Source organism: Chanodichthys erythropterus, chromosome 6, assembly GCF_024489055.1.
Source record: "Chanodichthys erythropterus isolate Z2021 chromosome 6, ASM2448905v1, whole genome shotgun sequence".
NCBI lineage: Eukaryota > Metazoa > Chordata > Actinopteri > Cypriniformes > Xenocyprididae > Chanodichthys > Chanodichthys erythropterus.
The window spans coordinates 12,486,995-12,500,220 of NC_090226.1; the positions used below are offsets into that span (position 1 = coordinate 12,486,995).

Below are 13,226 nucleotides of genomic sequence, written 5' to 3' on the forward strand. Positions count from 1 at the left end.
TGTGCTGTGATGCTGAGTGCTGTAGTCAGTGCTGTCATGTTCTATCTGAGCTCTAATCTACCGGTCACTGGGCCTGGCTGAGCCACGCTGCCGCTTAGAGTGGCAAGGCTGATTTCTGTCGTTGTTGCTAATCTTGCATTCATCCCCTCACACAACAGTCATCCTCCTCTCCTCCCCCCTCAGGTGACGAGTCATCCAGAGCCGGTGTCCCAGTCCATGGGCTTGCAGCAGGCCCCTCAGGCCCAGTACAGCATACCGGACCGCGACAAGCAGCTGCTCTTCTCCGACTTCGAAGATCTCAGTGCCTCCTTCCGCAGCCTTTACAAGACTGTGTTTGAGCAGTCCTACAACCAACAGGGTGAGTTTTATACACAGACATCCCATCAGACCACTCGGAAAAGAACGTAGGCCAAGTCCAGATGGAGTCTGCAGACTTTTTGTGCCATGTGCTGAGTACTTCAGTCTTATTGGTAGCTGAAAGCATCATCGTATCAGCCAAAAGAATTAATAAACCCACATGCATAGGGTTGAGATTGTGTAAAACTGTTCAGTTCTGCAGAATTTGTATGTGCGCAGGTTCTGTATGTGGCTGCCTATGAGTGTCATTTTCAGAAACTATATATTGCAAACTATATATTGCAAAATCGCAGCTGATAAACGCCTGCTTTCAAATGCTCCCGTGTGTATCTGTGTAAGCGCTCGGTGAAGAGTGTCAAATATTTTCTATTTACGAAATGTTTTTGAAGCGTCGATCATTATAGTCAATTAAAGACATATATGTTGAGCGCGTGAACACAATGGCCAATCAGAGGTGTTTAAGTTAATCTGCTCAACAGTGCTCAAAATGCTAGGGGGAAATGATGGTGTCATCACATTTTTAAAAAAGTACCGGTGCTTTTAAAAACCCTAGTTTAAAGTCCACTTAAATTTAAAGTTATTTTTTTAAGCCTAATAAGTATTGAAATTGATAGCTTTCAGTTATAATGTAAAGTTGAATGTCTATAATTAAAAAAAATGATTTCATAGAGACATCAGTACCAGTATTAGTATCAGGGATACTGGCCTTCATTCATAAAAAGATGCTATTAAACTAATATTTAAAATATATCATCTTTAAGTTTTTTCTACATTAATTTGAAGAGTAACTGTGAAATTATTACAATATAAAAATATTAAAAACTCCAATGTTTTTAATCACAATTATTTGCAGGAAAAATGTGTGATTAGTTCATTTTTTTTAATCATTTGACAGCATTTTTTTTTTTAATAGAAATTAAATATATAATTAATATATCATTTATAATATTTATATTTAGAATTTTTAATTTTAGAATTTTTATAATTTAGATTTAGATTTTTTTAAATATAAATAAAAATATATATAAAATATGTGAAATTTTATATGCTGTTAATTATATGAAAAATAGTAACTTAAAATGGATCAAAGCTTTAGCTGAGCTTTCTTTCTTTCTATAGTCTTTACATCACTATTTATTTTGCAATATATGTTTATTTAGTGTATGCTAAAATAATTTAATGTAATGGACTATGACACTACTATTGGTATAGTGACAAGCATGGTGTCTGTGGTTGATGTTATTCATCATAGTTTATAATTTCATTAAGAACTGTGCATTTTAAAAACGTGTAACTTCCTGTTTATGGATTCTTAGAGGATTTATTAGATTATTTTATAGTCTTTCATGTTTTTTAGGTTATGTTTAGCAGTCCTTTTTGTGTGTGTTTTTATGAATTGCAAGGACGACATTGGCTTGGTGTATGGTAAGATTTTTTTTTTTTTTTTTTTTTCATTGAAAGGGAGTTCTCCATCTCAAATGGCAGCACATCAAATAGATATAAGAACATTGCAGTTCACTGTGAGCTTGCCTGTCTTTTAGAAGTTAATTCCTGTTGTTTGTAATCTGATTGACTAATGTTCAGAAAGCACTTGACAAGTGACTTGCATGCAACGCTAGACGAGCCCCTGCGTCTAACCTACTTTGCTCAAATCAGATGCTTTTCATGTTAATGTTTCCAAAGTGAACTTCTTTAATCTATCATCTATGTTTCATTAGCTGAAAGTTGTTACCTTTTTATGTGCATAAAAGTGAAATCTCTTAGTCAGACAAGCTTGGGCAATTAAAATGAGCAAATAAAGCTGGCGAGAGGATTTCACACCCCACTGCTGGAGACACTGAGCTAATTCACTGGCTTTGATAATAGGTAATGAATCGCATTATTATTCAGGGGAGCTGCTAGCTAATTGCTTTCTGTGCTCTCCCATGGTTGGACAATAGGCTTTCTCTGCTGATAAGAGATGCACCCCTGTCACCCCACCGATGAGTGTTCTCTGGCGATTGGAGCGATGCAGGGGCCCCGCAGTCTGCTCTAAAAGCTCTCCACCGAAATAGGTTTACAGTGCCAGCGCCATGATGGACAGGGCCTCTTAAGACCGCGAGCCACACGCTTCAGTGATTGCTATTGAGTGTGCAGATGTTGGAAGCTTGTCAGGCATTTTTAGAAACTAGTTCAAAACAATCACTGCACAAATGAAAAGTTGGAGAAATTCTGGTTTGATTTAAGAGGGCTGACTATGACTTTGTGCTGAGTCACCGTCTCGGCACCCTGGTGCATTTTAAAAGAGACCGAATCAGATGTTTTCAAAATGTTATGGCCTTTTTACTACACTGATAAGAACAGGATAAAGAATGATTAGGAAATTAGATCAGAAAGTCACAAACTGGAGTCAAACTTGTTGCTGGCACAAACATGTGTATGTGTTTGTGAATGTATGAAGTATTGTGGACTGACAATGCACAAGATATTTATTTAGTAATTTTCTTACACTTATATTTGCATTTTATTGATGAATATTATTATTAAAAAATTAAATCATTTTCTTATATTTTCATTTTAAATTATCAAAATAAAATATTAAAAATAAATAAATGTACCATTTGTTAACTGTTAGTATTTTCTGCATGATATGCATAATGTTAGCATATGCTTTTTATCTTTTCATGTTCAAAATGTGTTAGTATATGTAGAAATGATTATGCCTTGTCATTATTGTTAAATTGAATCACTAAATGAATTAAAATAAATAAAATTAGTAGAAATTAACATTTAAGATTAATAACCAGATTAATAAATATGAATTATTGTTCTTTGTTATTAATTAACTTACTAATTAATTATTGAAAATATTAAAAATATGATTAAAACTAATTAAATATTATAAATATAAAATATTGCATATTGTTAACTGTTGGGTATTTGTTAAAAATTGTAATGTTAAAAATGTTTTAGTATATGAGGGGGAAAAAAATCATATGATAACAAGATGGATTAATGCTGTAAAATGACTTTGAAAATGAATAGTTTAAATTGACATGATGGAAATTCTGATCAGATTTAGGCAGCATATTTGATATGATGCTCTGTCTGTTTGATCCTTACAGGTCTGATGGGTATGCCCTCGGAGTCGTCCCAGCAGACCCACACCTCCTGCTCTTACCAACACTCCCCCAGCAGCACCATCAGCACCCACCCTCACAACAACCAGAACAGCATCACTAACTCTCACCCCAACAACATCCCCAACAGCGGTAGCCAGGTGCCTCTTTCCCACCCCCCTCACTCGGCCCACAACTCACCCCACGGACAGCACCTCTCCCAGCATGGCCCTCACACCCAGCACAGCCAGCACCCGCACACGGCGCATAGCCAGCACAGCCAACATCCCCAACACAGCCAACATCCCCAGCACAGCCAGCACGGGCAGCATCCCTCCCAGCACCAGGCCCACGGCCAGCACACGGCGCAGCAACAGCAGCAGCAGCACCAGAATCTCTCCCACCAGCCTCATCCTGCCCAGCAACAGATGCAGTGCAACACCGGTAAGAGTCTGCTTGTCTGTGATAGTTCTCACTATCTGATCGTCTCTCTTCTTTTCTACTCGCTTTCTGTCTCGAACTCTCAGCATACTTCCTTCTGCTCTGGCATTGCCCTGACAGGCCAATTTATTCAGGCCTCTTCTAACAGTCATTTATTTTAGATTAAGAAATTTATGGCAACTTTGAAAAAGTCAGCAGTAAATCATAGGATGATTTATACAGCTAGCTCTAATGAGAACAAAGCAAATGCAGCACACTTCAGAAAGCAGGCCTGTAGCAGAGGGTGATGGCTCCCCCTGCTGCCTCAAAAAGGCAGTGCATAGCTGCTTCCATGCATCCAGATGAGTTCTGATGTGGCCTTTACTACTTGTTTTGTCTGCAGGTCTTCCCAGTGACTGGTACCCCAACCTGGATGCGCTGAAAGAAAGCTGCCGCATCGCCAGCAGCTACAACTGGGCTGATGTGGATCTGTCACCTTTCCAAGGTATAATCGAAATGCCTTACTTGCACACTATATTTGCTGTCGTTTTTTTCAAGAGACTAAATGCTAATGAAAAATTTAATAGTTCATGTTTTTGGTATTTTAAGAATTTATTTTTGTACTAGCTTCACTTCATCTCGTATGAAACATAATGACACATAGTTCATCGGAATGCGTGATAAATGCATTCATATTAGTTATTAGCTATTAAGTATTTTATTAAATGCTATTAATTTGTTAAAATATTTTGTTCTTCAATAAAGATTTAAAGTAATTACTTTAAGCAGATAATCACAACTATTCAAATATATTTCATATTTATTTAAATATAATCTTTTAAATTATTTCATTTAAATATTTAATTATTTAAATGCAATTCAAATTATTTTTATGTATTTAAATATAATAACACCTCTAAATATAATAATATAACATATAAAACCGCGTTTTTGAGACTGTCTTTAGATCACGGCCGTTTTAAAGACAAAATACTCAGCAATAGTGTTGACTTATGAATTTGCACATGGTTTGTCTTAAAGCATATTAAAAACACCACTTGATTTTCACCACAGGGGCTCTTTAATTGACTATCACAGGATTGCTTATTAACTTGAACAAAGGACCTGTTAAGCAATTTCTGTGCTTTATTTGTTTTGTATATTAATTCAAGTCACTTTCACACATCATTTTAAAACTGTAGCCATAGATATGCTGTGTTTTAAGGCTTTTCATTAGTTTTTTTTTTTTTTTTTTCTGTCATTGTTTTTCTGAAGGTTTGAAAGAGAGCATGAGGCAGGCGGAGCTGAATAACTGGTCTCTCGAGCCCACTCAGATGGCAGACCTCTGCTCCTCCATCAATCAGTTCTTTGCTCGCACTGGAATCCAGCCACAGGGGGCAGTGCAGCCTCCGGTGTGCCACGGCTCCATGCATCCAAACAAGCCCAGCCCACACATCAACACAGGTGTGTGGACTTAATCATCCCTAAAATCCACTGTCAAACATTAAGACTGCCACAATAGTAACATAATAACATCAGTTTGTTTTTCAGGAAACATGTACATGGACTCAAGACAGAGCTTGAGTTCTATGATGGGTCCGCCGGGATATCCTCATATGCCGCCCATGAGCAGCGCTGGCCCCACTATGACAGGTCCTTGTCTTTTATTGCTCTTATATCAACAATCAAATGGCCTTGATTTTGCTGCATGTGCATCATGTTCAACAGTATCTAGTGTTTAAAAACTAAAATATGTTTTGTGATACCATCACATCATTAGCTAAGGCAAATAGTAATATTATTATTGCTCATACTTGGGGTTAAAGATTTGAACAAACCAAAAGATACTCTACCATTCAAAAATTTGAAATAAAACTCTTATGCTCACCAAGGCTGCATTTATTTGATCTAAAGTACAGTGAAACAGTAGTATTATGAAATATTATTACATTTTTCTATTGTAATAAATAATGTAATTTATTCCTGTAATGGCAGAGCTAAATTTTCAGCAGTCTTCAGTGTCACATGATCCTTCAGAAATCATTCTAATATGCTGATTTGGTACGCATTTGATATTATTATCAGTGTTGAAAACCGAGTCTTTGATGACTAGAAAGATCGAAAGAACAGCATTTGTTTGAACTAGAAATCTTTTTTTAACATTATAAATGTGTTGACTGACACTTTTGAATTATCCTACACAGTTTATGCTACGGATGTGAATGATACTGGAACTAAGCCATGTATAGTGACCAGGATATTATAGAGACAAAACACTTAATAACTCAATAGCAGCGCTGTGTAAAGCACAACCAACCACATAAAAACAAGCATCTTCACCTTACTTACACTAGGTTTGTACGCACATCAAAGCATTTGTATGTCTTGACCGTTCTCCTCTTCTCTGTCCCTAGGCCATCACGCTCAGATGAACCAGCAGCATATGATGCCTGCTGGAAACTTCCAGATGCGCCGCATGCCCGCCGATGACATCCAGGACGACTTTGACTGGGACTCCATCGTCTAACCCAGTCCCAGATCGCAAAAGAGTGGTGCAGACAAAACGAGAGAGGAGCGTATGGAGGCAGAGTGTTTGTGTTACAGAGCAAGAGGGCTGGACCTGAGGTGTCTGCATGCCCGTGACAGAAGGCAGATTGGAATGGGACACTTGAAAAATAGTGCAGGTGTTGTTCATTATGACCTGAAAGAGACTCCTGTGTTCCTGGTGTTTTTATGAAACAAAAACAAACAAAAAAAAAAAGATATTACTTTGAAGACAATCACATTTACTAGGACATTTAAGTGATCGCTTTTATACTTGTCCAAGGGGCAAGTGGTTCATGTTTATGTCAAATGTCTCCCAACCCACAGCCTTTCTACAAGCCCGCGCAATTGCCAAGCTTGCCCCTGCTCTTCAACTGTTGTTCTGTGCTTTTTCCAGTAATATGTCTGGCTTGTTCTCCCCTCTCATGGTGACTAACTCAGGCCTTGACTGCCTGTCAGACAAGATTGGCTCCCTCATTTGTGTTGTGAAACTTCCTCTGAGATGCAGGGCACTTTTCGGAAGAGGGCCGATGGTGCAGGTAAAGTGACACTCAAAGCACCTACCGTTGTTCTCTCTGGTCATTCAGGCACAAGTAGCCCCTTTTTTTTTTTTTTTTTTTTTTTTTGCTCCTCTGACCCCACACACTGTAACCATGCATCCGATTCTAGCAGATTTTACTGATCGTTAAGGCTCATAATGAAACGTGTAAACCACATTACCTGCAGTATTTGTACTCGTGTATCTCTGCTGCCTGAAGTGTGTCATGTTTTTTGTCACTAATAGTTTTAGGCAAGTCTAAACGTGTGCGTCAGAAAATGATATCGATCCAGACCTCACTATTAACGTTTTCCCTAAACGCTTTACGTTTGCATGTACAATCCTCGTTCTGTCAGCTATCACCCGTCCATCTGTAGTCTCTCCCAATTGGACTGCATTGCTTTTAAGTTCATTTAAAGCCCTCAGAACCTGCCACTGAAACTTTCATGCGTTTTTAGTAGCAGACCGGAGATTTGTGGGATAACGGAGAGCCCTGTTCACATTCAGAAATCAGCCTGCTGTGTGACTCTTTACAGCAGCGTTGAGAAGGAGATGAAAATCACGTCAAGGCACATTTGCTTAATGGTCCGCAATAAAAGAGTCCTCTTTATTTTAACCCTAGGACCAACCAACATGAAATCGCTTGCTCTTTGCTGCACTGACAAGGACTTTTTGCAGAGAGCATACCTTCACTTTAGCTGTTGCTTTTGGATGCTGGGTGTAGCGTAAAACTGAGAGGAGATGACTAAAATATTTAGATACACTAATAGCCTTATTTTGGAGGAATGTTAACTGCTGCGTTTGAAAATCTGCTACTAAGAAGTCATTCAAAGTTTAAAAGTACACTCATTTAGACTCTGCTTCACGGTCACCCTGGATGCGGGAACTAGACTGTAACTACGTTTTGTTCTATCAAGCAACTATCTCTGTAATTACTACATAGTTGAAAGAGTCTGCGAGCTTAAACCACAGTGTCATTTTGTTATATCAGCGATATTATGGAATTTGTTTGTGCAATATAATTAATTTAGGGCTATCAGTGATTACAATCATCTCTTTGAAGAGCACAAAACTAATGCACAAGATGTGGACTAGAATAGCGGAACCCAAATTAGAAATAGGTGCGGGCTGTTGACCTTTAGCAGGGTATTTATCAGTGAGAAGCAGCACTTCGATTAGACCAAATTCTAGAGTGAAGTGCTTATTTAGAAAAGCCATAAAGTGCTGTTGAAAAGGGAAGGAGTGGATCCGTTTCTCATAGCTCCAAAGTTTACGCTCCCCTGAGTCTCCTTGGCTTTCAGTAGTTTTCAGTCACCTTTATGGGATTTGTTTTTATTATTTATCAAAGTGTAAGTGCAAATAGACTTTGTGAAATGATCTAATGACAGTTGTTTTTTTCTTTTTGTATTTCAGTATTATAAACTCTCAAACAAAGTATTTACACTAGTCATTGACATGTATTGGCCTGTGATCACTAAGGCCCTTAATGTCATGGATCCATGAACCCTACTTAACGGTTTGTCAAACATGTCACCCTGGAATCATGAAAAAGTGTCACATTACAAGCTCAAAATCAGAAAGGGAAAAATATTTTTTTGCCTAAAGAGAACTATTTTTAAGACCATTAAGATTTGGAGTTCTGACATTTATTATCATGAGACTTTAAAAAAAATCTCATTACTCTAATCTGTCTGGTCATTTTACTTTTTCTTTTTTTTTTTTTTTTAATTCCCCTTTATTCTCAGTGATTATTTTTATTAGTCATTTTCTCATTACTGTAATACAGTAATTTGTATTGTCTAAAACAAAAAAAATCAGAACAGAACAATTTATCATAAAGGCAGTATAACAAATACTGCTAAAAATAAAATAAAATACTGTTTTATTTGGCTTTTTTCATTCTTTTTCTCATTACTAGTAATGAGCTGCTATTACATTTTTACAGTCTTTATTATATAATAAAAAATAATATATATATATATATATATATATATATATATATATATATATATATATATATATATATATATATATATATATATATATATATATATATATATAAACAGAATAAAGAACTTAATGGTCTTAAAAAAGGTTTTTTTGGTCAAAATATTTTATTTTGGGGTGAAATAAGGCCGATTTTGAGAGATTTACCCTAAAACGATTATAATGGTTAAAGGGTTAGTTCATGAAAATGAATTTACGGTTAAACCAAACAGTTGATGCGTTCCATTGACTTCCATAGTATGGAAAAAAATACCATGAAAGTTAATGGGGTCTGTCAACCGTTCAGTGACTGACATTCTTCAAAATATCTTCTTTTGTGTTCAGCAGAAGAAAGAAATTCATACAGTTTAGGAACATTACGTGGGTGAGTAAATGATGACAGAATTTTCATTTTTTGGGTGAACTATCCCTTTAAGGAACCCAGTCAAACTCTCTTCGTGTTCATGACATTTCAGCCTCATTCTTCACCGAATCCTTTCCACCATCAGCTATGTAGTTCGTTACATATTCGTGTATTCCATCATTACATAACCAATCGTCAGATCCTCCGATGCTAATGGGGTTTCAATTACCGAAGTCTAACATAACCCTGAAATCCAACTCAGCTGGCCGTGATGCTGAATTTGCGATTCTGCTTTTACAAGAGAAGAAAAATAATGACAGAACTGTTATCCACTTTACCCCAGACTGACTGTTTAACGTCTGCGTTTTTTGTTGGACTGCGATGCTGTGCACATTGTTCTTAAGCTAAGCTCCATTGCCCAAATCTGCTTTGGCTCCCCGCATCCTTTTCTTCCTGTTTTCTTTCCATCGGCCGTTCGTGTCTTTTTTTTTGTTTGGATACTGTTGAAGTGTTCACGAGCCTCGTTCACCTAGCCTCAGTGTTTTTGTCATACAAAGAGCTTTTATCTGGTCATTTGTGCACTTTGAAAAGAGTTCAAAAGCACAAGCGCTCACGTCGTTCGTTAACTCAAGCAGGATCTCACCTCGAGTGAATGTCTGGCATCGATCCACCCTCGGTGTGAACTTTAATCCCATACTGTGGTGTTCACCCTCGATCATGGTTTGTCTGGATTGTCGACCACAGAAGGAGTGTCTGTTTTAAGTTGGAAATATTTCGTATGTATTGCCAATCTATTCGTGGTAGTGATGTGTTTGGATCTCTTGTTTGCCAAAGAGAGGAAGTCAGTTTTTGCAACATTTAAGGCGGCAGGTAATTGGCGTAAAGTAAGTCTGAAGGATCGGACTGAACAGAAAGCTTCAAGGGAGCGCAAGAGAATACAAGCTGGACAGGTGATGAGTTCTCTCTCTCTCTCTCTCTCTTCCTCTTTTTCTCAGAAAAGAAAAAGGAAAAACATTGCTCCTTTGATTTTGTGTTTGTGTTGTGTGAAAGTTTTAACTGTTTAAAGACAACTCAGTTTTCGTAAAACAAAAGAAGAAAAAAAAACTTAAAACAAGTGGAGATGCATCTGCCAGAGAGATTACTGTAATCAAGGAAGATTTGAGAAGCCTTGTTACATTTACGGGAGAAAACTGCCAACAAGTTCTGGTATTTGGAGCCTATTTTATTCATTGTTGGTGTGTTGTTGTGCTTATTGTAAATATGTGTCTTTTCGATTGTCCTTTTTTCCTCTGGGGTGGTGAGGGATCAAGGCAAGGGCTCGGGTTCACCTGCGAAAGAAAAGAGGGAGATGAATACAGAGTATTTTGTTATTGTCCAATCCAAGGGTGACACAGTATGTATATATCTATATTGTATATATGTGATGAAAATGCGTTGGCTTTTTGTGTGACACTACCTTTTACCTGTACTATGGTTCAACATTCAGTGTTTCAGTGTTTATATTCTATTTTAATCTTTGTTTTCTGTTTGATTTTGTCCTGGTCATTACTTGTATTTGTTGTTTCCTTTATTTCCCCCTTTTTGTCCTTTTTGTTATTGCACGGTTTATTACTTTTGCTGTCCAATAAGATGACACGGCTTCTCTTTGTATTGGTTTTAGTGCTGTAAAATAACTCTGAAGTGTCATTAGAATTGTCAATACCACCCCTTCCCCTGATATGCATGAATGGCACTTAAAGAAATAAAATATGTTAACTTCACTGTGCAATCTTTGCTGCTTTGTGATATTTATTTGGCAAAACCAAAAAAGCAAAAAAAATGCCTTAATTTGATTGAGTGGATGATTTTGCTGTTGTCCTGTCAATTTGTTTGTTTCTGATCTCAAATATTTTTTTTTTTTTTACATTTTTAGCTAACATTAACTGCTATTTTTCAGTCACTGCTGACAGAAATTTGGTTAATCGCGGCATCCAGCTGTCCGATATGTACTAACATTCACCGTCATCCGTGACAGCACTGTATATCAGTCCGTTCTTCCGTGTAACTAAAAGAGGCGCTACTGTCATGCCTCTCGCATTTTATTCACACATTTTTCTATGTATGCGCTAAACAGACACGTTTGTTGCTCCCACATGTTTTACAGCATCTCGTGCATGACACAATGTTCTAAAATAAGGAGGACCAAAACTGCAGAAATTATAAATATAGATAAATAAACGTAATAGGAAATAAACCACCTGATAAAACAAATATAATTATTCTTAATAAAATTATTTTTTTAAATAATTTAATAAAATAATTGTTGTAGTACTTATTTCAGTTTATTTTCTGTATTTATTATTAGATTTCTATTATTTTTAACTTTATTTTTTTTTTCATTTATTTTATATTTATTAATACATTTATGAATTAATCAGAAATAAAAACGTGGGAATAAATAAATGAATGCATAAATATAAAAACTAAATGAAATGATACATTTTATTAAATAATTGTTTTACTTATTTATTACATTTCTTTTTATTTTTAAATTTTTTCTTTTTATTTTTTCATTTATTTTTATATTTATAAATGTATAAATTAATGTTGGAGTAAATATAAATGAATGCATAAATATAAAAAAAAGAAATTGTATTAAATAATTTAATAAAATAATCGTTTTACTTATTTGTTGTTTTCTGTATGTATTACATTTCTTTTTAAATTATTTTTTTCTTTTATTTTTTCATTTATTTTATATTTATAAATGTATAAATTAATCTGAAATAAATACATGTCGGAGTAAATATAAATGAATGCATAAATATAAAAAAAATAATTTTAAAATAAAATGATAATGTATTAAATTTAAAAATAAAATATTTGTACTTGTTATTTTCTGTATTACATTTCTTTTTATTCTTAACTATTCTTTCATTTATTTTATATTTATTTATAAATTAATATATTAATATATAATTGTTTATAAATTAATATATTTATTATAAATTAATCTGATATACATGTGGGAATAAATAAATATAAATTAATGCATAAATATAAAAAAATAAATAAAATGGTGATAAATTGTATTAAATAATTTATTAAGATAATTGTATTTCAGTTATTTTCTGTATTTATTACATTTCCATTTATTCTTTTAACTTCTTTCATTTTTTTATATTTTCATTTATTTTATATTTATTTATAAATGCATAAATTAATCTGAAATACATGTGGGAATAAATAATATAAATGCATAAATTGAAAAAAAGGTGAAAGAATAAATAAAAGTTAAAAAGAAATGTAAAAATAAATACAGAAAATGATAAATGAAGAAAAAGATGTTTTGTGTGAATGTAAATTTTATTTTTTTTTTAAATGCAACTGCTGTGATCTAGTAGTAATCGATTATAGTGAAAATTGCATCAGAAGTCTTAATATTCATACTAGGCAGATTGTTTTGTATGCCGTAATGGGCCATATTTTTTTCTTAGTGAAAGCTTTAGTATAATATACAGGTACAACTATTAAAAAATTCAAATCAATATTCAATGTCCACATATCGATTTATTTCACGAGTAGCCAGAATCAAGCATTCAGTGCCTTACACCAGATGTCCATCATGATACACGAAAGCAACTGAACTTAATGTGAACTTTTAAGGTTGCACTCTCACATTAAACTTAAAATCTAATTCATTTTTCATCAAAGTATTCTGTACACCCAGTCTTGTATGATGCACGTACAGCTGAGCTTCTGCGGTCACAGTGGGTTATAACAATAAGCTTGTTAACTAACCTGTTTTTGCTCAACAGATCTAGGTTAGCCATCTTGCTTTTTCAGTAAAAACCTCTTTCTGATGCCAAGACAGCCGCTGACTGGATTCTTCTTAGCGTTGAGAAGCTTTTTCAACACACTCAAGATGCTGTAGTGTTTG

The 13,226-nt window shown here is 35.0% G+C and overlaps 1 protein-coding gene across 4 annotated transcripts in view; it reads left to right on the forward strand.

Moving 5' to 3' along the window:
• Nucleotides 1-8,893, forward strand: part of foxj3 (forkhead box J3) — a 98,406-nt gene extending 89,513 nt beyond the window's left edge. For all 4 annotated transcript variants that reach the window (XM_067388085.1, XM_067388088.1, XM_067388086.1 and 1 more), the window contains 6 exons: nucleotides 184-358; nucleotides 3,462-3,899; nucleotides 4,279-4,380; nucleotides 5,151-5,339; nucleotides 5,427-5,528; nucleotides 6,290-8,893. In XM_067388085.1, coding sequence (XP_067244186.1) covers nucleotides 184-358; nucleotides 3,462-3,899; nucleotides 4,279-4,380; nucleotides 5,151-5,339; nucleotides 5,427-5,528; nucleotides 6,290-6,402 — 1,119 coding nt within the window. In that variant the 3' untranslated portion in view covers nucleotides 6,403-8,893. The remainder of the gene's footprint in view (nucleotides 1-183; nucleotides 359-3,461; nucleotides 3,900-4,278; nucleotides 4,381-5,150; nucleotides 5,340-5,426; nucleotides 5,529-6,289) is intronic.
• Nucleotides 8,894-13,226: the final 4,333 nt, after the last annotated feature.